The sequence below is a fragment of the Schistocerca gregaria genome, chromosome 3 (assembly GCF_023897955.1).
Source record: "Schistocerca gregaria isolate iqSchGreg1 chromosome 3, iqSchGreg1.2, whole genome shotgun sequence".
Classification (NCBI taxonomy): Eukaryota; Metazoa; Arthropoda; class Insecta; order Orthoptera; family Acrididae; genus Schistocerca; species Schistocerca gregaria.
Genome location: NC_064922.1, coordinates 853,292,766 through 853,319,056, shown reverse-complemented (window position 1 = coordinate 853,319,056; position 26,291 = coordinate 853,292,766). Strand labels below are relative to the sequence as shown.

Below are 26,291 nucleotides of genomic sequence, written 5' to 3'. Positions count from 1 at the left end.
CCACTTCGACAGCTGCCATCCATTCCATACCAAGAAGTCACTTCCGTACAGCCTGGCCACCCCTGGTCATCACATCTGCAGTGATGAGCAGTCCCTCTCAAAACACACCAAGAGTCTCAATGAAGCCAGCACTGACCGTAATTATTCCCCCGACCTCGTACAAAAACATATCTCTGGTACCTTATCTTTCCAGTCTCCCACCACCTCCCAGGGTCCCATATTTCGGCCACTCCTTTCGGCCCCATTACCATCTGGGATTGGAGCATCTGTTTAAATTCTTCGCCAGGGTTTCGATTACCTCTCAACGTGCCCTGAAATGAGAAATGTCCCGCCCACTATCCTTCCCACTCCTCCTACCGTGGAATTCCACCGTCCACCGAACCAACACAATATACTCGTCCATCCCTACACAACTCCTGCTACCAATATCTTACTTCATGGCTCACAGCCCTGTAATAGACCTAGATGCAAGACATGTCCCATACATCCTCCTACCACCACCTACTCCAGTCCGGTCACTAACATCACCTATCCCATCGAGGCAGGGCTACCTGTGAAACCAATCATGTGATTTACAAGCTAAGCTGCAACTACTGTGCTGCATTCTGTGTAGGCATGACAACCAACAAGCTGTCTGTCCACATGAATGGCCACCGACGAACTCTGGCCTAGAAACAAGTGAACCACCCTGTTGCCGAATACGTGGCTGAACAAGATATCGCTCATCTCCATGACTGATTCACAGCCTGTGCCATATGGATCCTTCCCACCAACACCAGCTTTTCTGAATTGCACTTGCAGGAACTTCCCACATCCTATGTTCCCGTAACCCTCCTGCCCTCAAACTTCATTTGTCACTGTCTTCACCCATCCAGCCCCCTCCCTGTTCCCATTCCAGCACTTCACAGCCATCATTTCACCACCACACCCACTACTTACCCCCACCTCGCCCCCCACCTCCCCACCTTCTCTCCTGACCTCCGTCTAAACTGCAGCACTGCACTGTTTGCCACCCCTACCATACTATCCCTCCCCCTCCCCGTCCCAGCCTCCGCCTCACCTCCTTCCAGTTGCCACTCCCATCATGCACTGGTGCCGCTGTTCGCTGTGTGGTTTCAGTTGTGTGAGACTGCAGATGTGTGTGCAAGTTGCATTTGTGTGTGTGTGTGTGTGTGTGTGTGTGTGTGTGTGTGTGTGTGTGTGTGTGTGTCGCTGACAAAGGCCTTAATGGCTTGATTGTGTGAATCTTTTTGTTGTGTCTGTCTTGACTCAGCATCTCCGTTATATGGTGAGTAGCAACTTTCCTCTCTAATATTGTTACTTTCCATCCTGGAGTTTCCATTGTTCTTGTTAATTTCATGTCCGGTTTCTGTCTCGTACAAGATCATCATCATACCATTTTACTCTGTGAAAATGAGTAATACACATTCTTAGAGGTCAAAAAACTTGAATAAAATCATAAGAATAAATTAATATTATAGTGTGGCTGGTATATCCTAAGTGACAGCAGGAGACGATGTCATGGAACCAGCCACCATTGAGGTCTGAAGAATGCTGCTGAATAAAGCTCAGTCACTGATAGTTTAATAGTGAAAGCTCCGCCCTCCACCTTTGGCATAATATCGCTAGTAACCATTGGTAATGAGATGTGATTGTATTCTATGGAATCCGTTTATAAAATAAGTAATGACCAAAACCTTGGTCAAAGAGTGAACACCTAAGGAAGTATTTCAGTTTTACGTAAAAGGCATGCATTATAAAAAGTTAAAAACAGAGATGACCTCATTATCCACTGAAATTGGCTCATTTAAACATATGCTGCCCTCTATGGTGCATAGCAAAGGTGGTTGGTATGACCCCGACTGGTAACAATAGAAGCGAAATGTGTTCCTGAGCTATTTATGTATGCTTATATGTACAATTAGCTGTCTGTTGATTGCTAAGGTTAAATAGATCTCACATTACCATTTAAAAGGTCAAGACACTGTTTGCCAGTAAAATGAAATATAAAACGTACATTTTACAGAAGTGAGGCAAGATTTTGTAAATGCTACATACATTTACGAATCAAGAATACAAAATAATTTCAAATTGTAAGTGAATCCTAGTCAAAAGAGAGTAACAAATTATGTAACAGCAATATCATAGTGCTTTTAAAAGCTGTGTGTAATCATTGGGTACTATATTTACATCACATACGAAGCAACAGCGGGCAAGTAATGTCAAAATCTGTAGTAAGGGATATGTGAAATGCATAATACATGCAAGAAATACAAAATTTGTAATGCAAATGTTGTCATTGATGTAAAACATCTGTAAAATATTAAGATATTTTAATCAAAAAATAGTACCAGAAGTTCAAAATGGATCACAGTGGTCAGTCCATATTCTGAAACTGCACTTATGGATAGTGTAAAATAATATTTATTTATTCATTCACCACCTACAAAATACTATGGTGTCACATATTTTGTTAGAATTTAAAGAGAGATATTTGCTATTTGTACTTGAACTCCCTTAGCGCAAGGGAGACACTTTTGAACTTATTGTTCTACATCTTTCTTTTGTTGTGGCTACCAATAATGGCCTGCAGTGAGTGCTTGCCTGGCACTTTCCCCGTTATGACACATCTATGTAGTAACGTGACATTGCTGCATCATGAGAAGTCTTTGGAACTGCTATTCATTCTCCAGGAGACGCTTTCTGATTCAAAACATAATCTATTGTAATAATGTCCAGCAAGGTAGCCCATAATTACACTCAGCATTGAATTCTCTTGCCTTTTTTTTATCTCCTCAAAAAATCTCATCTTCTTCTAGCAGGATCTTAATTTTCCTGTTTAAGGTGTCTGCATTCTGATATAATATGCCAGACTTTAAGCCACATCTAACTAGTCTCCTACCGGTTAAGTAAAATAGAAAGAAACTTTCACATGGGAAAAATATATTAAAAACAAAGATTCCAAGATTTACCAAGTAGGAAAGTGCCGATAGACAGGCACAATAAATAAAACACACAAACACACACACAGAATTTCTAGCTTTCGCAATCGACGGTTACTTCTTCAGGAAAGAGGGAAGGAAAGACGAAAGGATGTGGATTTTAAGGGAGAGGGTAAGGAGTCATTCCAATCCCGGGAGCGGAAAGACTTACCTTAGGGGGGGAAAAAGGATAGGAATATACTCGCGCGCGCGCCCACACACACACACACACACACACACACACACACACACACACACACATGTATCTATCCACACATACACAGACACAAGCAGACATGTCTGCTTGTGTCTGTGTATGTGCGGATGGATATGTGTGTGTGTGTGTGTGTGTGTGCGCGAGTGTACACCTGTCCTTTCTTCCCCCTAAGGTAAGTCTTTCCGCTCCAGGGATTGGAATGACTCCTTACCCTCTCCCTTAAAACCCACATCCTTTCGTCTTTCCCTCTACTTCCCTCTTTCCTGAAGAAGCAACCGTCGGTTGCGAAAGCTAGAAATTCTGTGTGTGTGTTTGTGTGTTTTATTTATTGTGCCTGTCTACCGACGCTTTCCCGCTTGGTAAGTCTTGGAATCTTTGTTTTTAATATATTAGTCTCCTACTGGGATCTTTTAAACTAAAAGGCCATTTTAAAGCCATGTGATCTGCAATTACCATGAACTGTTATCTGTATAGGTAAAATCGATAGTAATGGGTGCCAAAAGCAAGTACCAGAAGTTCTTTTCCTGTGGTGCTGTACTTTCACTCAGCTTGATTCCGCTGACATTATGCATAACAAACAGGTTTTTCTTCATGGCCTTGTATTTGATTCAAAATGCAGCTGATACCGATGTTGCTACCATCACACGATGATATAAAAAGTAATGCAAAATCCCGATAAGCCAAGACAGGTGAATTTGTAAGAATTTCTTTCAGTTTTAACATGGCAGTCTAACTGTCCTCTGTCCAGACAAAAGGAATTCCTGTCACTTTGTGAGAGGTTTTGTGGTGTTTGCATAATTCTCCACAAAATGTCGATAGTAATTTATTAACCTAACAAATTTTGCTTGGCTCTGGAAAATCACTCACTGCATATATTATTAAGGGGGGGGGGGGGGGGGGCTGGTCTTACACCATCTACCAAAATTATGTGGCCTAGCAGAGCACGTGATTACAGACATCTGCACTTTTCTAATTTCAAATTTGGCTAAGCATCGTTAACATGAGCTAGTACATTTCCTAGTCACTCTGTGTGTTCTCTTGTCATACTTGAAAAGACAATTATGTCATCATCCAGTTATACTATGCATATGGTTGGATTTAAATCTTGTAAAAGAAAGTGAGCAAAGTGTTGAAATTAGGTAGACTTTATTTACTACTCTCTCAGGCTGTTTGTTGATATTGTCTCCTCAATATTTACTGCATTCAGTTTGGCTTGTTTGGTACCACGAGGAATTTTAATGTCTCTGCTTCCAAAATTAGATTTTCACTCTGCAGTGGAGTGCCAGGAAGTTTCAAATCAGCGCACACTCCGCTGCAGAGTGAAAATCTCATTCTGGAAACATCCCTCAGGCTGTGGCTAAGCCATGTCTCCGCAATATCCTTTCTTCCAGGAGTGCTAGTTCTGCAAGGTTCGCAGAAGAGCATCTGTGAAGTTTGGAAGGTAGGGGACGAGGTACTGGCAGGATTGAAGCTGTGAGGACATGCCGTGAGTCTGGGTAGCTCAGTTGGTAGAGCACTTGCCTGCGAAAGGCAAAGGTCCCAAGTCTGAGTCTCGGTCCGGCACACAGTTTTAATCTGCCAGGAAAATTTTGTACCTCTGCTTCAGAAATTATCTATGTTCGCTGATAAAAATGTGCTCTCTCGAGCCACATTCACTTGAGCTAAACCGAACTTCACATGTGACTGTTTAACATCTAAAACTTCATTTCTTGTTAATGGATCCATGAAGAAAATTTGTCCTCTGAAAAAATCTTTCTTTGTCACTATTGAAAAGACTTTCCCTGTAAAGCCTGATATTTTCTTAATTCTTTTTAAAACTTCAGTGATATGATATGTGGTTTAGTGAGTTGCCAGAACATGGCCATTCGTTCTGGACTCCCTTGCATCCTCTTTAGTTGGAACACTGCCAAAATGATGGATTTCCCACTATTTGGACTTATTGTGTTTGTAAGTTAATTATTCCGTAAAAATGGTGCAGGAAACCATTTCCTAAAGTGACATCAAAATTGTGGTCATGCTTCCAGTGTGAGCTGATGCTTGCTTCTGTCTATTTCCATTTCCACATTTTGCGAACTACTTGGGTTAAATTACCTTTTTTCCCAATCCACTAAGTCTACATTGTGACAGTTGTAATTCTCAGCAGTGAGTAAATTAAACAAACAAAACACTTATTTCTACACCTGTGTCTATGATAAAGGTAGACTGTCTGCTGTTTATTTTCCTTTGCAAAGTTATGTTTCCCACCTGAACGAGTCCTAACCATCTTACTGGATTTGCTTTGCGGAAGGGGAGCAAGGGGCATTGGCAGAATGGCTCCCAATCACATTTTTCATATTAACATTCCATCAAGAACATCGGCAACCTATTTGGTTAGCCAAGTGTTGCTGTAGAGACAGACAATTTGCTCTCTCGTGTTCTAACTTTCTGCAGTAGGCACATGCCGGTCCCAGATGCTGAGGAGCCTTGAGACCTGTGCATTTGCAATGAGTGCAGTGCATGCCAATGGTGAATGTGCATCTATTGGTGTATGACTGAACAAATTTCTGGGCCTCCTTGCACAGAAATGCAAAATGTACAGCCTCCCTTAGTGCCCTTGTTGTGCCAACTTCACCTCAGCACTTACCTGTGGGTCTGTCCTGCAAACGAACGTATCTACACAGTGATTTTCTGCTTTGTCGAGTAGTACCTCCTTCCTAAGGTGGGAACCAGTGAACCCATTGTTGTTGTTGTTGTTGTTGTTGTTGTCTTCAGTACTGAGACTGGTTTGATGCAGCTCTCCATGCTACTCTATCCTGTGCAAGCTGCTTCATCTCCCAGTACCTACTGCAACCCACATCCTTCTGAATCTGCTTAGTGTATTCATCTCTTGGTCTCCCTCTACGATTTATACCCTCCACGCTGCCCTTCAATGCTAAATTTGTGATCCCTTGATGCCTCAAAACATGTCCCACCAACCGATCCCTTCTTCTAGTCAAGTTGTGCCACAAACTTCTCTTCTCCCCAATCCTATTCAATACCTCCTCATTAGTTATGTGATCTACCCATCTAATCTTCAGCATTCTTCTGTAGCACCACATTTCGAAAGCTTCTATTCTCTTCTTGTCCAAACTAGTTATCGTCCATGTTTCACTTCCATACATGGCTACACTCCAGACAAATACTTTCAGAAACGACTTCCTGATACATAAATATGTATTCGATGTTAACAAATTTCTCTTCATCAGAAACACTTTCCTTGCCATTGCCAGTCTACATTTTATATCCTCTCTACTTCGACCATCATCAGTTATTTTACTTCCTAAATAGCAAAACTTCTTTAGTACTTTAAGTGTCTCATTTCCTAATCTAATTCCCTCAGCATCACCCGATTTAATTTGACTACATTCCATTATCCTCATTTTGCTTTTGTTGATGTTCATCTTATATCCTCTTTTCAAGACACTGTCCATTCCGTTCAACTGCTCTTCCAAGTCCTTTGCCGTCTCTGACAGAATTACAATGTCATCGGCAAACCTCAAAGTTTCTACTTCTTCTTCATGAATTTTAATACCTACTCCAAATTTTTCTTTTGTTTCCTTAACTGCTTGCTCAATATACAGATTGAATAACATCGGGGAGAGGCTACAACCCTGTCTCACTCCTTTCCCAACCACTGCTTCCCTTTCATGCCCCTCGACTCTATAACTGCCATCTGATTTCTGTACAAATTGTAAATAGCCTTTCGCTCCCTGTATTTTACCCCTGCCACCTTCAGAATTTGAAAGAGAGTATTCCAGTCATCATTGTCAAAAGCTTTCTCTAAGTCTACAAATGCTAGAAACGTAGGTTTGCCTTTTCTTAATCTATCTTCTGAGATAAGTTGTAAGGTCAGTATTGCCTCACGTGTTCCAACATTTCTACGGAATCCAAACTGATCCTCCCCGAGGACGCATCTACCAGTTTTTCCATTCGTCTGTAAATAATTCGCGTTAGTATTTTGCAGCTGTGACTTATTAAACTGATAGTTCGGTAATTTTCACATCTGTCAGCACCTGCTTTCTTTGGGATTGGAATTATTATATTCTTCTTGAAGTCTGAGGGTACTTCACCTGTCTCATACATCTTGCTCACCAGCTGGTAGAGTTTTGTCAGGACTGGCTCTCCCAAGGCCGTCAGTAGATCTAATGGAATGTTGTCTACTCCGGGGGCCTTGTTTCGACTCAGGTCTTTCAGTGCTCTGTCAAACTCTTCACGCAGTATCGTATCTCCCATTTCATCTTCATCTACATCCTCTTCCATTTCCATAATATTGTCCTCAAGTACATCGCCCTTGTATAAACCTTCTATATACTCCTTCCACCTTTCTGCCTTCCCTTCTTTGCTTAGAACTGGGTTGCCATCTGAGCTCTTGATATTCATACACGTGGTTCTCTTCTCTCCAAAGGTCTCTTTAATTTTCCTGTAGACAGTATCTATCTTACCCCTAGCCTCTACATACTTACATTTGTCCTCTAGCCATCCCTGCTTAGCCATTTTGCACTTCCTGTCGATCTCATTTTTGAGACGTTTGTATTCCTTTTTCCTGCTTCATTTACTGCATTTTTATATTTTCTCCTTTCATCAATTAAATTCAATATTTCTTCTGTTACCCAAGGATTTCTAGCAGCCCTCATCTTTTTACCTACTTTATCCTCTGCTGCCTTCACTACTTCATCCCTCAGAGCTACCCATTCTTCCTCTACTGTGTTTCTTTCCCCCATTGCTGTCAATTGTTCCCTTATGCTCTCCTTGAAACTCTGTACAACCTCTGGTTCTTTCAGCTTATGCAGATCCCATGTCCTTAAATTCCCACCTTTTTGCAGTTTCTTCAGTTTTAACCTACAGGTCATAGCCAACCCATTGCAACATTAATTACAGGTCTAGATGGAATTGCATGTGGGAACCTCAGAAATGAGGAAGTGATGCTAGCTGCAGGCACAGTCCTACTTTGTGGCATCACATTTATTAATGCCTCCTTGAGGAGCCTTTTCAGATCTTTATTCTCCATCTGTAATTCCTCCAAGATAGCTTGCAATTCTGGACCCATCTTAAACTGTCCCTATGACCTGGCTGTGGCCATCCCTTTAAAGTACAAGCATAAAAAAAAAGTGTTCAGCAGCAGGTCCTGGTGACATCTCTGGTGCACTGGCCGGTGTGGCCGAGCGGTTCTAGGTGCTTCAGTCTGGACCAGGACTGCTGACCTCCAATGTTAAGTCCCATAGCGCTCGGAGCCATTTGAGCCATTTTGACAACTCCGGTGGCACTTGCTCCAGCAGCATCTTCTTCCTAAAAGCAAAGCTTGTGATTTACATTTGTCGACCAACAAAAGGCATGGTAGTGTCGGGCAGACACGTGGCAGCGGGTTCAGCTCCTGGCATTGGGATGGCCCTTGTACCTATGATGCAACCTCACCTAAAGGTGGCAGGGCGGCAGGCGATGTTGGCTAGCTCCACGCATTTGCAGCAGCGCTGGCTGTAGATAAACAGGGACAGGCAGCCAGGACTGAATATGCAAAGCACTTGTCTGTTGCATTACTGCTTGCAACTAGATGGCCCTGCACAATGCTTTCACGCATCCACTCTGGGATTTGTAATTTGTGCACTGAAACTCAAAGCTGATAACAGTTTGATTTGGCACCCTGATTCTGGCACCATTTTGTACAACCCCCATGGGGGTGTAGTCAGGATTGGTAAACAGTTAGGACTTGTAATAAACATAGCTTACTGAACTTGAGAAAAAGAAACTATGTTGGTTTATGCGCTTGTGGGGATTACATGATGAGGTTTTCCAGGTGGACGAGATAAGATAACTTCAATAGCCCCATAGCATTCTCAAAGGGGAAGGTAAATGTAAAGATAAAGCAACTAAGCCATTTAGCATCTGCTGTGGATGGCAGCTTGGAACAGATGGGAGAAAAGTTCGTCGGACGTGACTCCGAGAGGCCTGTCTCAGAAGCCAGGTGACCCTGCAGTGTGATTTGTTTGGCAGGGCAGCTTTGCTAACAATGATTGGGCCTATTAAGGCATGAACAGGTCGATTATTGTATCAGTAGAAAGATGATGGATGGAAAGTTGACCTCTTTGCAAAATTTAAATAATAAAATTTCTCTCATTTGGACCCCTTGGGTACCGTGTACACAGGGCAGGTAACAATGAATAAACCTCATTAATTAAAGCTTCTGGCCTAAGAGGCCGTGGTCTAACAGTAGAAATTCTTCCTCCTGACATTTCATTGCCAACTACAGGCAATATCTTCCGAGGTGAGTTGTTAACTGAATGTGAATGAATAAACCTGTTAGGTTATATCTGCAATCTTTTGATTTTGAACATAAATTTTTCATTGGCAGTACAAACTGATGTGTCTGAATTTGTGCTGGTGAATATGTCGTTATTGGTTTGGAAAAAATCAAGTAGTTCAAGGTTGAAATTGTGCCCTGGGCAAATTTTTGTCTCAACATTTTCATAGTTTATGTTAGCCAGTAGTGTGCAATTTTTCAGTACCCTCTAATAAGTGAGCAAGTTTCATACTTGTAGAATATGTGGACACTGAAGGTATTTTTTGCTGTCTTGAACTCATACATTATTTTTCTATTTAGTTTGGAATGTATTCCGTGTCCCTCCCCCTGTAAGAATGATATTCAGTTTTAACTTGGGCCCCAAGTTCTGCTCCAACAAAGTTAGATAAACACTCAGTGTACACTATTCACATCTGGAAAAAAGTCAGGTTTTAAATGAAAATGAACTTTTGTGCTATGTGCTTCTTTAAAACTTTGTTTCAGGCTAGCAGTCTTGCTGTGCAAGCCATCACATCTCTTCTTGTGCAAACATTAATGTTGCCCATGCCTGGTAATCCGTGTTGTAGCACCCTTGTTCATCAACCTCGAGAACGTGCTTTGAAGGATTTGAGGTACGACATACGAGTAAATACATTTATAGATGCTTATGTGTTTGTATCTGTTTATTTTATGAGTATATACTGTGCTGCAACAATAAAGAAAGGTGTACAGAGCCATAAAGTAAGACATAGGTCTATTTTCAGTTAGCAAAATTAGTCAAGATCTAACAATAAATTCAATAAAGAACAACCTACATAAGACATTGGAGAGCTGGAGTCAACTTCTGCTGCGCCAGTGTAAAAGTTGTACAGATAATCTGGACCACAGAGGGAGATGCATGATGCATAAACACTCCATGGCCCAAAAACAGCACATAGAACTATCTTTAATAGAGCACTGTACCTCCCAGCACATAAAAGAAATTACTGTGGTGCAAGGATAATTCAGCAAATCAACATCTTTAGAAACTGAGTTGTAAAAAGATTCATAGAAATTTCTGTTCATGGTGAGCTTCTGAATAAATACATCAATTTTTAATTTATATCCAGCCTTCAGCTTGCATAAAACAAACCTTTAACCAAGAGCCTGCAACACCCCTGTGCTAAGTGAGTTACAGACATGATGAGTACAGTACCAGCTCATTTCTCAGTAGTCAGATTACCCTCCACCTCACCCAGACATTCAAGGGCAAGAATTGTGAATGGGAAAACAATGAGACAAATATTCTCTACAGTGGGACAGAAGTGCTATACTTTTGTTTTCCATTGTCCAGTTTACAGAATTTGGCAGGGCTCTGGTGTAGGATAGCAATTGGACTAAACATTTGACATTGCTCTCTTGTAATGTGGGCTCTCACTGGCAGAGGGGTGAATACCATTACAGTATCATTTTACTCCTCATTTGCAGACTTTGAGATGGTCTCTTTTGGCTTCGTAACACACAGGATCTACGAGGATATGCTGATAAGTAAAACCTCCAAACTTTTTAAGCAGAAGTTCTTAAAGCTTTTTAAATAAAACAAACCTCATTAACATTGTACATCTGTAATCTACATGTCTGTGTATGTCCTATCTGGTATGGGTCGCACACAATATAGTCACCCTGGCAATAAACACATTTCTCCCAGTGAGAGATCATTTCGTTGATACCATTGCTGTATAATGTTCGACTTTGTTGACAGAGCCACAATCCCGCCTCTGCTTGCACTGCTTCATCACTATCAAAGCCAAGTCCTCTAAGATGTTCTTTAAGTTTAGGAAACAGATGAAAATCCAATGGGACCCTGTCGGGACTGCATGGAGGATGATAAATGGTATTGAACCCAAGGTGTCAAATTGTTGCAGGTGTCACAGTGTTCATGCATGGTCTGACATTATCGTGCTGTAGGGGATGGTGCCCCACATGTGGACGAACTCTTTGAATTCGAAACTTGATTAGTGCTTCCTGTTTCTCATGCACTGACACAGTTACATTACACACTGTCTCATGTTATACTCTACAGTTCTGAGCCCTCCAGCAGCAGAGTACTGCAACCATGTAAACATGAATGATAAAGATGTGGAATGTTAATAACATTTGTTTTATATAAAAAGCTCTAAGAGTGTTCATACAAAAATTTGGAGGCATTACTTTTCAGCACACCCTCATAGCAGTCATTATAAATATTCTAAGAATTCCAGAGGAAACAGCTGCAAAGATTGCAACAGCAGAAGGAACCCTAATATGGTGAGATTGATTGTTTGCACCAGCAACGTGTCTACATCTACACTCTGCAAACCGCTTTGAGCTGCATGCCAGAGGATATGTCTGATTGTACCAGTTATTAGGATTTCTTCCTGTTACATTCACATGTGTAATGATAGTTTAAATGCCTCTGTTCATGCAGTAATTATTCTAATATTATCCTCATGATCCTTGTGTGAGTGATATTTAGGGGGTTGAGGTATACTGTAGAGTAATCACTTAAAACTGATTCGTGAAACTTTGTTAATAAACTGTCTTGTGATAGTGTAAGTCTATCTTCAAGAGTCTGCCATTTCAATTCCTTCAGTATCACTGTGACACTTTCCCCTGGATTAAACAAACCTGTGGCCATTCGTGCTGTCCTTCTTTGTACACATTCAATATCTTCTGTTAGTCCTATCTGGCATGGGTCCCACACAGTTGAGCAATATTCTAGACTGGGTTGAACAACTAATTTGTAAGCAATCTCTTTTGTAGACTGATTGCACTTCCCCAGTATTCTACCAATAAACCGAAGTCTACAACCTGCTTTTCCCTCAACTGAACCTATGTGATCACTCCATTTCATATCCCTACAAAGTGTTACACTCAGGGATGTGTATGGGTTGGCGGATTCCAACAGTGCCTCATTGATATTATTGTTATAGTGTTCCATGTTTTTTTTATTTTGTGAAGTGCACAGTTTTACATTTCTGAACATTTAGAGCAAGCTGCCAATCTCTGCACCATGTTGAAATTTTATAAACACCTGACAATATTTATGCACCTTTGCTCATCTATTATTTCATTATAGATAACAGCATCATCTGCAAAAAGCCTGATTTTACTATTAATATTGTCTGCAAGGTCATTAATATACAACATGAACAGCAAGGGTCCCAACACACTCCCCTCAGGCACACCTGAAGTTACGACTCTCCATCCAAGATAACATGCTGTGTCCTCCCTACCAAAAACTCCTCAAGCCAGTCACAAATTTCCCTTAATACCCCATACAGTCGTACTTTTGATAGTAAGTGTAGGTGATGTACTGAGTCAAATTCTTTTCGGAAATCAAGAAACACTGCATTTATCTGGTTGCCTTGGTCCAAAGCTTTCAGTATGTAATGCAAGAAAAGTGAGAGTTGGGTTTCATATGATCGCTGTTTTCAAAAACCATGCTGGTTGGCATTGAAGAGGTCATTCTGTTCAAGATACCTCATTATGTTTGAGCTCAGAATATGTTCTACGATTCTGCAACAAATTGATGTGAAGGATAATGGACGGTAATTTGTTGGATTGCTTCTACTACTCATCTTGCAGAAGGGTGTGATCTGTGTCTTTTTCCAAGAACTGGGCATTGTTTTTTTGTCTGAGGGATCTACAATAGATTATAGTGAGAAGGGGGCTAACCCAGCTGCAGATTCAGTACAGAATCTGACGGGGATTCCTTCGGGCCATGAAGCTTTGTTCAATTTTAACGATTTCAGCCATTTCTCAACACCACTGACACTAATACAAATTTCATTCATCTTTCCAGTGGACTTAGGATTAAATTGGGCATTTGAAAATGGAGTCAAGCATTTCAACTTTAGCTTTGCTACACTCAATTTCAGTTCCTGTCTCATTTGCTAGGGACTGGACACTAACTTTAGTGCCATTAGTTTGTACATATAACCAGAATTTCTTTGGATTTTATGAAAGATCATTTAGCAGTATTCTGCTACAATAGTCATTGAAGGCATCATGCATTGCTCTCTTGACATCCAAATGTGTTTCATTCAGCATCTCTCTGCTTACAGCCCTATATGCTTTGTTTCACACCTGTTATGTAGCAATCTCTGTTACTTTAGAAGTTTCTTTACAGTGACTGTATACCATGGAGGTTCCCTCCCATTACGAACGGTTCTGTTGTGTTCATATCTACCCAGAGTGTGGTCAACTATTTTTTAAAACTTGAACCAGAGTTTCTATACATGCCCCTGACCTGTGCTTAAAGTTTCAAGTTCCTCAATGAGATAAGACATTACTGATTTTTTTATCTAGTTTACAGATTATGTTAGTTGTCCTTTATACTTTGGTAATCTTGTTGCCACAACCACGTTGTGGTCACTGATACCAGTTTTGATGTGGACATCCTCAAAGAGATCAGGTCTGTTTGTTGTCAAGAGATTCAATGTATTTCCACATCATGAGTAGGATTCTTAACTATCTGTTCTAAGTAGTTTCCAGAGTAGACTATTAGTAAAGTTTCACAGGGTGTCTTATCACGTCCACCACTAACAAAACTGTAACTTTCTCAATTGATTGTTGAATGGATAAAGTCTCCACTGATGATTACAGTATGATTGGGAACTTACGTACAAGTGAACTGAAGTTTTCAGTTACACCAGGAGAAGAGTCTGGTGGGTGATAGAAGGATCCAAATATCATTGATTCCCAAACAATCTCACATGCAGCTTCAATTTCTGTCTCAGTGAATCTGAGTTTTTTTTGTCTACTGCGTCAAATACACCATCTCCTTTTCTCATTTGCCTATTATTTCAATGTACACTTAAATTTTCCCCAAAAATCTCACTGCTATCAATTTCATATTTCAACTGGTTTTCTGTACCTATATTATGTGAGCTTCACTGCTTTTCATGAGCACTTCTAACACTGGCATTCTGTTATGAATGTTTCAGCAGTTTACTGTTAGGATTTTAATACTCTCTCCTATGGGAGACATTTCTTTCGATATTTCACTAATACTTCTGCATTTCCTACAGCCATCTTTACCTGGATTGGATGGAGAGTCACCTAATCTGAAAAACCTTTGTGTGCACCCCACAGACAGAGTCAGCTTCTGATGCAGCCTCTGATGCACAGTGCACACCTGTCCTATGTTAGGGGGCTCTGCAGTCGTCAACCCTATGGTGCAAGTCCAGGAAGTCACAGCCCAGCTTTTGAAGTGTCTGGTTCAGTCTTTCCACTTGACTCAGAACCAAAGGACCACAATCAGCTCTGAGGACAATCCTGCAAATTGTGAGCTTCATTGAAACTCCACGCACAAGGCTGGTCTTCTCAAACTTTTCTGCCAGTCACTGGAATGACCAAAGAGTGATTTCAGAGCCCAGATGACAGGCACCATTTGTTCCAACATGTGCCACCATCTGCAGTTGGTTGCACCCAGTTTGCTCAATGGCTGCTGAAATAGCCTCTTTTTCATGTTGAATGAGACCCTCAGGCATACACACTGAATACTTGGTGTCCTTTCTTGTCCCCTGCTGCCGTTTCCCCAAGGAGTACCATCATTTGCCACACATTTGAACTGCCGAAGATTAGTAGACACCTACCCTTTTGCATTTGCCTCCTCCTAACACCAGACAAAACAGGTTTCTCCCAAACAGGTGAAGTGAGTCCCATTGGTTAGTTTCAGTTTCATTGAAAGACAGCACCTCAAACTTGTTGGTTAGGGGAACGGTACAACACACTGAGTCCTCCTTGGTAACCATCCACCCTGTATGGATGCTTAAGTCTCCCATTGACATGCCACTCACAGTCAAGTGGATAGGCAATGATAGATCTGTCCTTTCTACAGAGGAGACAAGATTCACAGGAGAGGACAGTACTTGAGGTACCTCTGGTACCGGTATCCACAGTAATTCAGAGGGTACTATGGAAATAAATTCCAAGCGTACGTGATCTTGTGCTGCGACATACTATGCTAGTGTGGAAAAATTTGTGTGTGTTTGTCTAGTCCTTAGGAGGTGGGTGCACAGAGTACAAACGTGACACATGATCATTCAACTGCCCTACATCATCCTTAATTATGTTTTATAAGTCAGTTGAAATTCAGTTACATAATTAGCCTCTAATTGAATACAGCTATTGCCAGTTGCACAGAGAGTGAGACCTGCGCATGTACTTGATTGAAATCGTGTCATCTAAGTAGAAGATACTGATCCAATTCATCAACAGAATACATGAAACATGCCCTTTGTGATGCACCTTCCCTGCACCAGGCGAGTTCCATACATGACAGCACTGTTTTCAGGAACTTGGACTCGTGCTTTAACAGTTTACATCTTCCTTCATCTCAACAGTAGAACCGAGCCCAAGTACTGCTGGGTCAGGATTGTAAACAGGAGAATGGAGGGTGGGGGGTTAGAAACAGGTCTTCAGAGGCAGATAGTTTGTTATTATGACTGTTTGCATATGATATTTACTGAAATATTGCTGAACTGGTCAGTACTGTACTACTGGATTCTGGAGAATTGTTCATTATACACTACACTGGAGTATGAAACTTAAGGATGAACTGCCATGTCACTTGGACCACACAATGAAAAAAACTGCTACAGTATAATACAGAAGGAAAATGTTAGAAATTTAAATGAGACAAAGAGAAATGCCCTTCTATTCAAATGCAGTAATTACCCTAAGTCACCTGGACATTACAAAAGACGAGACATTGTTGTTAGTAGAGTGCGTGATTGCCACGGCAAGGCATTCTGCAATGTGCTCCCTTGCTGGCCACATATTTGATAAGGAGTTCTTGTGGTATGGTGTTTGATTCCTCCACCATAGAGGCTGACAACTGCTAAATGGTCATTGATGCATGCAGAGCTGCTGCATTGTGTCGGAGGTCACTACTCCCATACAGTACTTTGCCTCCCCATATCATGACACACAGAACACAGAAACAGTTATGTTCAACAGTGTTCGTAGGTGCATTACTTGTTCCCATCTCTTGCAGTATGACAGCACATCCAGCATTGTCGGACAGGTGTCATGGTCTGGAGAGGCATAACATTTTGTAGGTGTACTGACCTCCAAATCTCTGAACACAGTACACTCAGTGCTCAACATTATTTTGACACTGTGCCGCTTCCCCATATGTGTCTCTTTAGGGGTGCATTCAGCCCTGTCTTCATTTCTATGTATGACCATGTGTGGCCTTATCAAACAGTGCAGGCGGAAGAGTTCTTGAAATGAGAGGATATTTGGCAAATGGACTGGGCTACCTGTTCTCTGACTCAAATCCCATCAAGCACATGTGGATGCATTGGGGAGACATATTGCAGCACTTCCATTTGTACCAACAACCACCCAGCAGTTGTCAACTGCGCTCGTGGAGGTTTGGAACAACCTATCACAAGAACTCCAGCCAGCATGTTGCAGAGCAGGCATTGCTATCAGTGATAATCAGACACCCAATTGAGAACCATGTGTCTCCTTTTGTGATGTCCAGGGGACCATTATACATCATGGTGACTTCATTGTAACTATTGTCTTTGAATAAAAGTGTCATTACTGTTTGTCTCATTGGATATTTTTTGTAGTTACCTTCTGCACTGTGCTACAGCAGTTCTTTCTGTGTATGATCCAAGTTTAATCGAGCTATGGCAGTGACACATCATGCAAAAGTTACTTTCATCCTTAAGTTTTGCACACCAGCGGCTGGTGACATGACTTTATTATCTAACGCAACATCTGATCTTGAACTTCTTCATGGCGCTATATCAACTGACGAGAAGTTCAGACAGTCTGTGTACACCTGTATTGGCTTTTATAAGAAAACTTTTCGTACTATGTTTCAGTAATGCTTGTAACAGAGAATTACTTCCTAGTTCCTTTATTCTGTAAATTTTATATATTTTATGAGGATGAGCTGATGGCTGAAGTGGTTAAAGATTTATTGGCAGCCTGTAGTTACCACAATTATTTATATTTAAGGATAAACAGTTTCCATAAATGGGTATAGACATTTTAGGAAACACGTGAAATTCAATATTGAAAATGCAATACTTGACCCAAAACTAGAATATTTTAAAATTTTTATTGAAATACTCTTATGATCTGTCTTCAATTACACTTTTTTCTGTTATTTTTTCCAAACTGTGCATTCAACTCAGGTATGCAGTATGTTCAACCGACTATAATCATTGCACCCTTCACTAATTGTATCACTAGCATATGTTCGTTTAAGTTGAGTTTATTATATGTGTGCAATATAAATGAGGTCACTAATCTCATCAGCTGTGTGGTCATCAGCTGTGTCTTTATGGGAGTCATATGATGTAATTATGTTTTAAAGATGACATATATTACAGTTCAAAACCACTAATAGTAATGACTTTTTAGGCATACGAGAGGGAGGGGTTCTTAACTATAGTGATTTATTCCCCAGCGTATATAATAGAGGTTTCTCGGGCAGATACTGTGCTTCTGAATAAGCCACTCTTTGGTCCTCAAAGAAAATTTTGAGCTGAGCAAAAGTTCTTGAATATCCTAGACTATCACTGCCTACCATTGTAATACTACAAGTAATTACTTTTTCGCAGCAAATGGAATCTCTGAGTGATGTAAAGTTAATAAAACTCTTATGTTTTGTTTCATTGAACTAACTGTCAGTAATTTTTTAGCAAGCCTGTGTGTCCCCAACCTTGAGTCGAATGTTAGTCTTTGCTATGACTAATTGTTTATAGTGTGGTATTGATTTTTCTTGCAGCTTTTATCAGAAGTTAAAAGCCATCCATGAATTGCTTTGCTGGAGACTTCAGGATCATCATTTGATTGGTCCGTGTTTGAAGCTTGATCATGTTTTCAACAGGGGCAATATGGAGAGGTTGAACAATCGGCACAGGTGAATAATGTTTCTTTCTAAATTTCAAGAGGGGGAAAAGGGTGAAGAGACAAACATTGTAAGTAAGGAAGCTTCAAGTATTTTATTATCTTGAAAACTGGTAGTGTATTGTGTTGTATGAGTAACATATTTTACTTTGATTTTGAAACACATTTATCAGATTTCAGTAATGGGCAGATTTTGTAAAGCATTGCTTCTTCCTTCTTCCTCCTGTCAGTGCATACATTTCAAGTACTCATATACACCCTGAGCCAAAACTTTATGACCAATGCCACTCCGACATTGGATGCCGTCTGGTGTGGGAGAGCAAAAAGTATGTAAGCAAGGGTCAGACATGGACGGGGGATCACTCTAGTGAAGATATGGACTGCAAATGGTGAAATCGACTGAGATGAGCGAAATCGACTGAGATGGGTGACTTTGACAGAGGGCCTATGAAGGAGTTACTTGAAACTGGCATGCTACTGTCGTGAGTATCTACGAAAAGAGGTAGAATGATATTGAAATTACCACTAGATGCTAAATGGTTGAACATCTACGAGTCTTCACAGAACATAGAGTTTGGAGACTTGTCTGTTCTAAAAAGTAGGATAAGAGTGATCTGTGGCACCTCTGCTGAGAGAGCACAATGCAGCTGCATGCACAAGTGTTACAGAGCAAATCTTTCATCATACACTGTTGAACATCTGCAGCAGACTACCCCTATGTGTTCGCACATTGACCCAATGACATCACTAATTATGATTGCAATGTGCACAGCACCATTGGGATTTGACTTTTGATCAATGGAAATGTGTCGGCACTTTGGGCTAATCACATTTTTGCTATACTAGGTCATGGTCATCTCCACAAATGCCATCAACAAGGTGAACGGTAGCTTGAAACATGCAGCATGCCATGGACACAGGCTGGTTGGTGCAGTATTATGCTGTGGGAGACATTCTCCAGTGCTTGAATGGGACCTGTGGTGGTAATCGAAAACATACCGATAGATGCGAAATACCTGCATTCCTTCTTGCTTGATGACTTCCCTGATGGCGATATCATCTTTTAGCAGTATAATTGTTTGTGTCTTGGAGCCAGAACCATGCTACAGTGGTCTGAGGAACATTATATGAACGGACCTTGATGTCTTGGTGACCAAATTCGACTGATGTAAATCCTGTAGAACCCACCTGGGTTGCTATCAGGTGCCATCACCACGTACACAAATCAGCAGCCCATTATTTACGCTGAATACATGACCTGTGCATAGACATCTAATGTTAATACCTCCCACAAACCTACCAACAAACTGTCAGATCCCTGATACACAGAGTCATACAGATGTATCTCGTTCCAAAGATGGATGAACAAGCTGTTACGAAAATGGTCATAATGTGTTGGCTCATCAGTGTATTAATTTATTTCCTGTCTGATCAGAATAAACTTACAAGTTAATTGACTGTTAATTCACTTTGTTTACCCCCCCCCCCCCCCCCCCATAATAAGGGCACAATGTCAGTATGTAACAGCCCAGTGTAAAAAGCGATAACCTATACATCTACACTCCACAAGCCACTTGAACGTATGTGGGGGAGGGTACTTCTGGTATCACTGACTGATTTCCCCTTCCCTGTTTCATTCATGAATTCCACATGGAAGAATGATTGTCAGTAAACCTCTCTGTTGGCTGTAATATCTCCAATTTTCTCATTGTGGTTGTTTCACAAGACATATGTGGAGGAAGTAATGTGTTGTTAGACTCTTCATGGAATGTACATTTTGAGAATTTCTGTAGTAAATGTCTCTGTGATGAACAATGCCTGTCTCGCAGTATCTGCCACTGGAATTTGCTGAAAATCTTTGTGATGACGTCATACTGACTAAAAGACCTCATGATGGAATGCACTACTATTCATTGGTTCTTCTCTATTTATGTCTATCAGTCCTACCTGGTAATGGTTCCGGATTGATGAACAATGCTCAAGAATTGATGTAGCTAGCGCTTTGTAAGCCACTTCCTTCGTGGATGAGTTACATGTCCTTAAGATTCGTCCTTTGACTCTCAGTGTGGCATCTGTTTTTCTGCTACTTACTGCAACCTACGTCCTTCTGAATCTGCTTAGTCTACTTATCTCTTGGTCTCCCTCTACGATTTTTACCCTTCACGCTGGCCTCCAGTACTAAATTGGTGATCCCCTGATGCCTCAGGACATGCCCTACCAACCAATCCCTTCTTCTTGTCAAGTTGTGCCACAAATTCCTCTTCTCCCCAATTCTATTCAGTACCTCCTCTTTAGTTACATGATTTATCCATCTCTTCTCCAGCATTCTTTTGTAGCACCACGTTTCAAAACCTTCTATTCTCTTCTTGTCCAAACTATTTATCGTCCATACATGGCTACACTCCATACAAATACTTTCAGAAAAGACTTCCGACACTTAAATCTGTACTCAATGTTAACAAATTTCTCTTCTTCAGAAACACTTTCATGCTGTTGTCAGTCTATATCTTATATCCGTCATCAGTTATTTTGCTCCCCAAATAGCAAAACTCATCTACTACTTTAAGTGTCTCATTTCCTAATCGAATTTCCTCACTGTCACCTGATTTAATTCAACTAAATTCCATTATCTTAGTTTTGTTTTTGTTGATGTTTCTCTTATATCCTCCTTTCAAGAACTGTCCATTCTGCTCAACTGCTCTTCCAGGTTCTTTGCTGTCTCTGACAAAATTACAATGTTGTAAGCCAACCTCAAAGTTTTTATTTCTTCTCCATGGATTTTAATTCCTACTCCAAATTTTTCTTTTGTTTCCTCTACTGCTTGCTCAATATACAGATTGAATAATTTTGGGGACAGGCAACAACCCTGTCTCACTCCCCTCCCATCCACTACTTCCCTTTCATGCCCGTTGACTCTAATAACTGCCACCTGGTTGCTGTACAAATTGTAAATAGCCTTTCGCTCCCTGTGTTTGACCCCTGCCACCTTCAGAATTTGAAAGAGTATTCCGGTCACCATTGTCAAAAGCTTTCTGTAAGCCTACAAATGCTAGAAAAGTAGGTTTGCCCTTCCTTAATCTATCTTCTAAGATAAGTTGTAGGGTCAGTATTGCCTCATGTGTTCCAACATTTCTAAGGAATCCAAACTGATCTTCCCTGAGGTCAGTGTCTATCAGTTTTTCCATTTGTCTGTAAAGAATTTGTGTTAGTATTTTGTAGCTGTGACTTATTAAACCGATAGTTTGGTAATTTTCACATCTGTCAACATCTGCTTTCTTTGGGATTGGAATTATTATATTCTTCTTGAAGTCTGAGGGTATTTCACTTGTCTCATACATCTTGCTCACCAGATGGTAGAGTTTTGTCAGGACTGGCTCTCCCAAGGCTGCCAGTAGTTCTAATGGAATATTGTCTACTCCCAGGTCTTTCAGTGTTCTGTCAAACTCTTCACACAGTATCGTATCTCCCATTTCATCTTCATCTACATCCTCTTCCATTTCCATAATATTATCCTCAAGAACATCAACCTTGTATAGACCCTCTATATACTCCCTTCACCTTTCTGCTTTCCCTTCTTTATTTGGAACTGGCTTTCCATTTGAGCTCTTTTCTCCAAAGGTCTCTTTAATTTTTATGTAGGCAACCCCTAGTGATGAATGCCTTTAAATCCTTACATTTGTCCTCTAGCCATCCCTGCTTAGCCTTTTTGCACTTCCTGTTGGTCTCGTTTTTGAGACTTTCATATTCCTTTTTGTCTGCTTCATTTACTGCATTTTTGTATTTTCTCCTTTCATGAGTTAAATTTACTTTCTCTTCCATTACCCAAGGATTTCTACTAGCCCTCATCTTTTTACCTACATGATCCTCTGCTACCTTCACTATTTCATCTCTCAAAGCTGCCCATTCTTCTTCTACTGTATTTCGTTCCCCCATTCATGTCAGTCGTTCCTTAATGCTCTTTCTGAAACTCTCTACAACCTCTTGTTCTTTCAGTTTATCCAGGTCCCATCTCCTTAAATTCCCCCATTTTTCAGTTTTAATCTACAGTTCATAACCTGATTCCTGAATCTCTGTCTTACCTTTACATAACCTATCTGAAACCTTCCAGTGTCTCCTAGCCTCTTCCACGTATACAACCTTCTTTCATGATTCTTGAACCAAGTGTTATGCCCTGCACAAAATTCTACCATTCAGCTTCCTCTTTCATTCCTTACCTCCTTTCCATGTTCGCCTACTACTTCTCCTTCTCTTCCTTTTCCTTCTATCAAATTCCAGGTCCCCATGACTATTAAATTTTTGTCTTCCTTCACTGTGTGAACAGTTTCTTTTATCTCATCATACATTTCTGTACTGCCGTCTGCGGTGAAGCAATTTTGAAAGACCTAATTCAGGGTTTCAGCCTTCTTTCTTTCATCTTCTGTTTCAGTGTCATTTGGTTGCTGAGTGACTAAATAGATGATTTCAAACTGCCTATTGATTTTATGTAAGACCAAAACTCTAGCAGCCCGAATCCGACACCATCAGGAGATGCCGGCTGACTGGCCAAGGGTGTCGACAGCGAGTCACCTAAAATGACAGAAAGACAACAGCTATAGACAATAGTGTAGATGACAACAACAGCTATGGGCAGATACAGCAGAATGGAAAGACCGAAGAGTGAACAAAATTGAGAATCTAGGTGTAGCAAGATCATAAACTGAACAATGATGGGTACGACGCGCAATACAAGAGCACAGTTGGGCCATGACTGACCGCTGGCCTTCCATGTTATAGGGGTGCTGCATTGTGGCTGTTGTCTATATCCATGCCTTTTGGTGAGCTGTCCAAATTGTTGGACTGGGGTACCAGAGAAATCTCTTTGGGTTTTTAGTCACATTGTCTGGCAAAATTTTACTTCCAAAGTTGTTGAGAACTTCTCTCATGAATCTTCGTACATTCATTTTCACTTCATTCAGCTTTTGTTTATCAGCTAAGTTTTGACTTCTCTTAAATCTGCGTTAAAGTTCTCTTTATTTACGGAGCAGTTTTCTATGACAGCTGTTACACCATTGCGGGTTTGCTCTGAACATACTTGTCTTATGCATATTGGATGAGGTTTTTTTCCACTTCTGTTCTGCAGCTTTGTTCTCAGCACTGAATATTTGGTGTTGACTACTCAGATACTCAGCAATTTGCATCCTATCACTCTTACCCATGGATCTATGCGGGTGACTACATTCCTCCCCCTTCGGGGAGCAGAGCATTGTTGATCCTCATGGGGAGTTGTGGACAGCTGCAATGTGGAGACACCATCCACATCCACCGATGCTCCGGAGTCAAAAGGAGGCAGCAGCCACTGGTTGCCAGAGACCTGGAGATACAGGAAAAAGTGACAGGTGTGAGGAGAGCACCCACAGCTCCCTGACAGAGCACAAGATGTCACAACCGGCGATGATCAATACATGGTGATGTGTGGCAGTGGCATGGAAGATAGAGGCGGCATTGCCTCAGGCTGCTCCTGTGACACTGAATAAGCGAGGCGTATCCACCCCGGCTAGAGTGCCACTGGAGTTGCTGCTGCAGGCTGCAAAGGCATAGGCACTTTGGGAGGAGGTGCTGTTGCAGGTAGAAGAGGAGGCTGGAACCCTCACAGCAGGTAGGCAGCATCCAGCAACTGGGGTACTGACGAAGGTGGTGTCGTGGGCGGGGTTGCCTGCATTCACTTGGATACAGAGTTGATATCAATGATGACACTCAGCCTGCCAGTCCTCTGTCTGGAGATTTTAGACTTGATGACCACACACAGAAGTCATGAAATGTCTGAGAAAGGAACTAGGGTTCATTGTCAGAAACAAGGGTAACTGGAAGACCTTCCACAGAAAAATTTTTGGGGAGACCTTGAATAGTGACCTCAGTAGCAGCCAAGGGGCACCACGCCACCTATGAAAAACGCGAAAATGCATCAATGACAATCAACCAGGACATATTCAGAAACAGACCCGGAAAATCAACATGGATGCGTTCCCAGGGCTGGCTTGCTGGATGATATGAAGAGAATGATGACCTGGGAGCCATCTATTGACTAGCACACTGGGGACATGCAGCAACCAAGTTTTCCAAGCTCTCTGTCAATGCCAGGCCAGTACACACATCTGCAAGTCAAGGCTTTGGTGTGGGAAGTACCTCAGTGCCCCTCATGTAACATCTGTAAGACCTCTTGCTGCAAACTCTTGGAATGACCACCTGGGGAGCTGGGTGGAGACGAGGACACCATACAAGACTGAGGGACAATGGTGCAAGACAAAGTAGTTATGAAGCGAATTGGACAAGCATCCCACTAGACAAGAGTACCAACTCTGTTGGATGAGATAGACTAAGTGTCTAAGGACAGGGTTGGCTGCTGTTGCCACGCGACTTTGGTACTAGTGATTGGAAAACTATATACTGCTTGGCAGGAGGAGACATCCAAATGCACACACATGAGCTCCTCCCAATTGCTGGGCCAACCGGCAGCCGGTATAAGGCATCCATGTTGGTGAAAATGAATGTCATAATTGTATTTGGAGAGGAACAAGGCCCACTGCTGCAACTTGTGGGCTGCCTTATTCGGAACCCGGGCAGATGGACTAAATGATGAAATTAAGGGCTTGTGATCTGTAATGAGTTTGAATTTGGTGCCATACAAGAAAATGTGATATGTGGTGACAACATGCACAATGACCAGGGCCTTCTTGTCGATCCGAAAGTACAGGACCTGTACAGGATTGAGAGTTTTGAATGCAAATGTCAGTGGCTGCTCCAAGCCCTCTACGGTCCCATGGACCACCCCATTGCAGTGCTGCGAGGTGTCCATAGCCAAAGCCACTGGTTGGTCGAGGTCAAAGTTAGCTAGACATGGAGGTGACCAGAAGCGTTCCTTCAGTATGATGAACACCTGGTTGCAGTCTGGAGATCAGACAAAAGCAGCACCGTTACCTAGAAGGAGATGCAGTGGGTGCATGGTGGTGGATGCCCAAAAATGAACCGGTGGAAATATGCAATTTTATTTAAACTGTTCACACAATGATGAGGGACATGGGAGGTCTGTAATGGCCCTGACAAGACTACATGGGTCAGATACCATGCCTTGAGAAGACATGGCCCAGATACTCAACAGAAGGTTGGAAAAATTTTAGACTTCTACAGATTGCAAAGCAGATGCTCAGCCCATGGTTTTTGAAAGTGAGCCAGGAGGTTGTGCAGATGGTTGCTCACAGTAACGATGATGTCATCCAGGTAGTTGAAGCAGCGTGGAATGTTGGACATGATCTGTTCCAAATAGCATTGGAAAATTGCGAGGGCAGTGTCACTCCAAACGTCAACAGTTGGTATTGATAAAAGCCAAATGGTGTGTTAAAGACCATGATAGCATTGGACTCATCATCCAAGGTTAATTTGGTGATATGCTTCGAATAGAGAAGAATTGCCCCTGCTATGCATGTGAACAGTTTGTCAAGACATGGCAGTGGGTATGTGGTGACCACGGACTGTGAACTCGCCACAAGGCTACAATTTACAAGAGAGTTTCTTAACTATAACAAGGAGTGTGGTCCATTCACTAGGGGAAATGGGAACCACAACCCCGAGGGAGGCAAGCCAGTCCAGCTCCGTCTTCATTTGGGAGTGGAGGGCCTGGGGAATCTGCCTAGCACAAAAAACTCTAGAATGAACTTACTGATTTGAGGTTGAATGCTTTCCGTAAAGATATCCTGAAATTCTGTGTACAAAGATTCCAAAGACTAATAGGGGACCTCAGCAGATACCACAATTACATCCGTATTGACTATTAACAGACAGTAACTGTTTCAAAAATATGAAAAGGTGTTTCAGAGACTGCATCACAAAATTTACCTGATTCAGCCATCCTGGCTTAGGTATTCCACAG

At 41.6% G+C, this 26,291-nt stretch overlaps 1 protein-coding gene across 2 annotated transcripts in view; it reads left to right on the top strand.

Moving 5' to 3' along the window:
• LOC126354803 (huntingtin) overlaps positions 1-26,291 on the top strand; it is a 472,584-nt gene that overhangs the window by 350,869 nt on the left and 95,424 nt on the right. For both annotated transcript variants that reach the window (XM_050004721.1, XM_050004723.1), the window contains exons 41-42: positions 9,995-10,122; positions 18,267-18,401. In XM_050004721.1, coding sequence (XP_049860678.1) covers positions 9,995-10,122; positions 18,267-18,401 — 263 coding nt within the window. The remainder of the gene's footprint in view (positions 1-9,994; positions 10,123-18,266; positions 18,402-26,291) is intronic.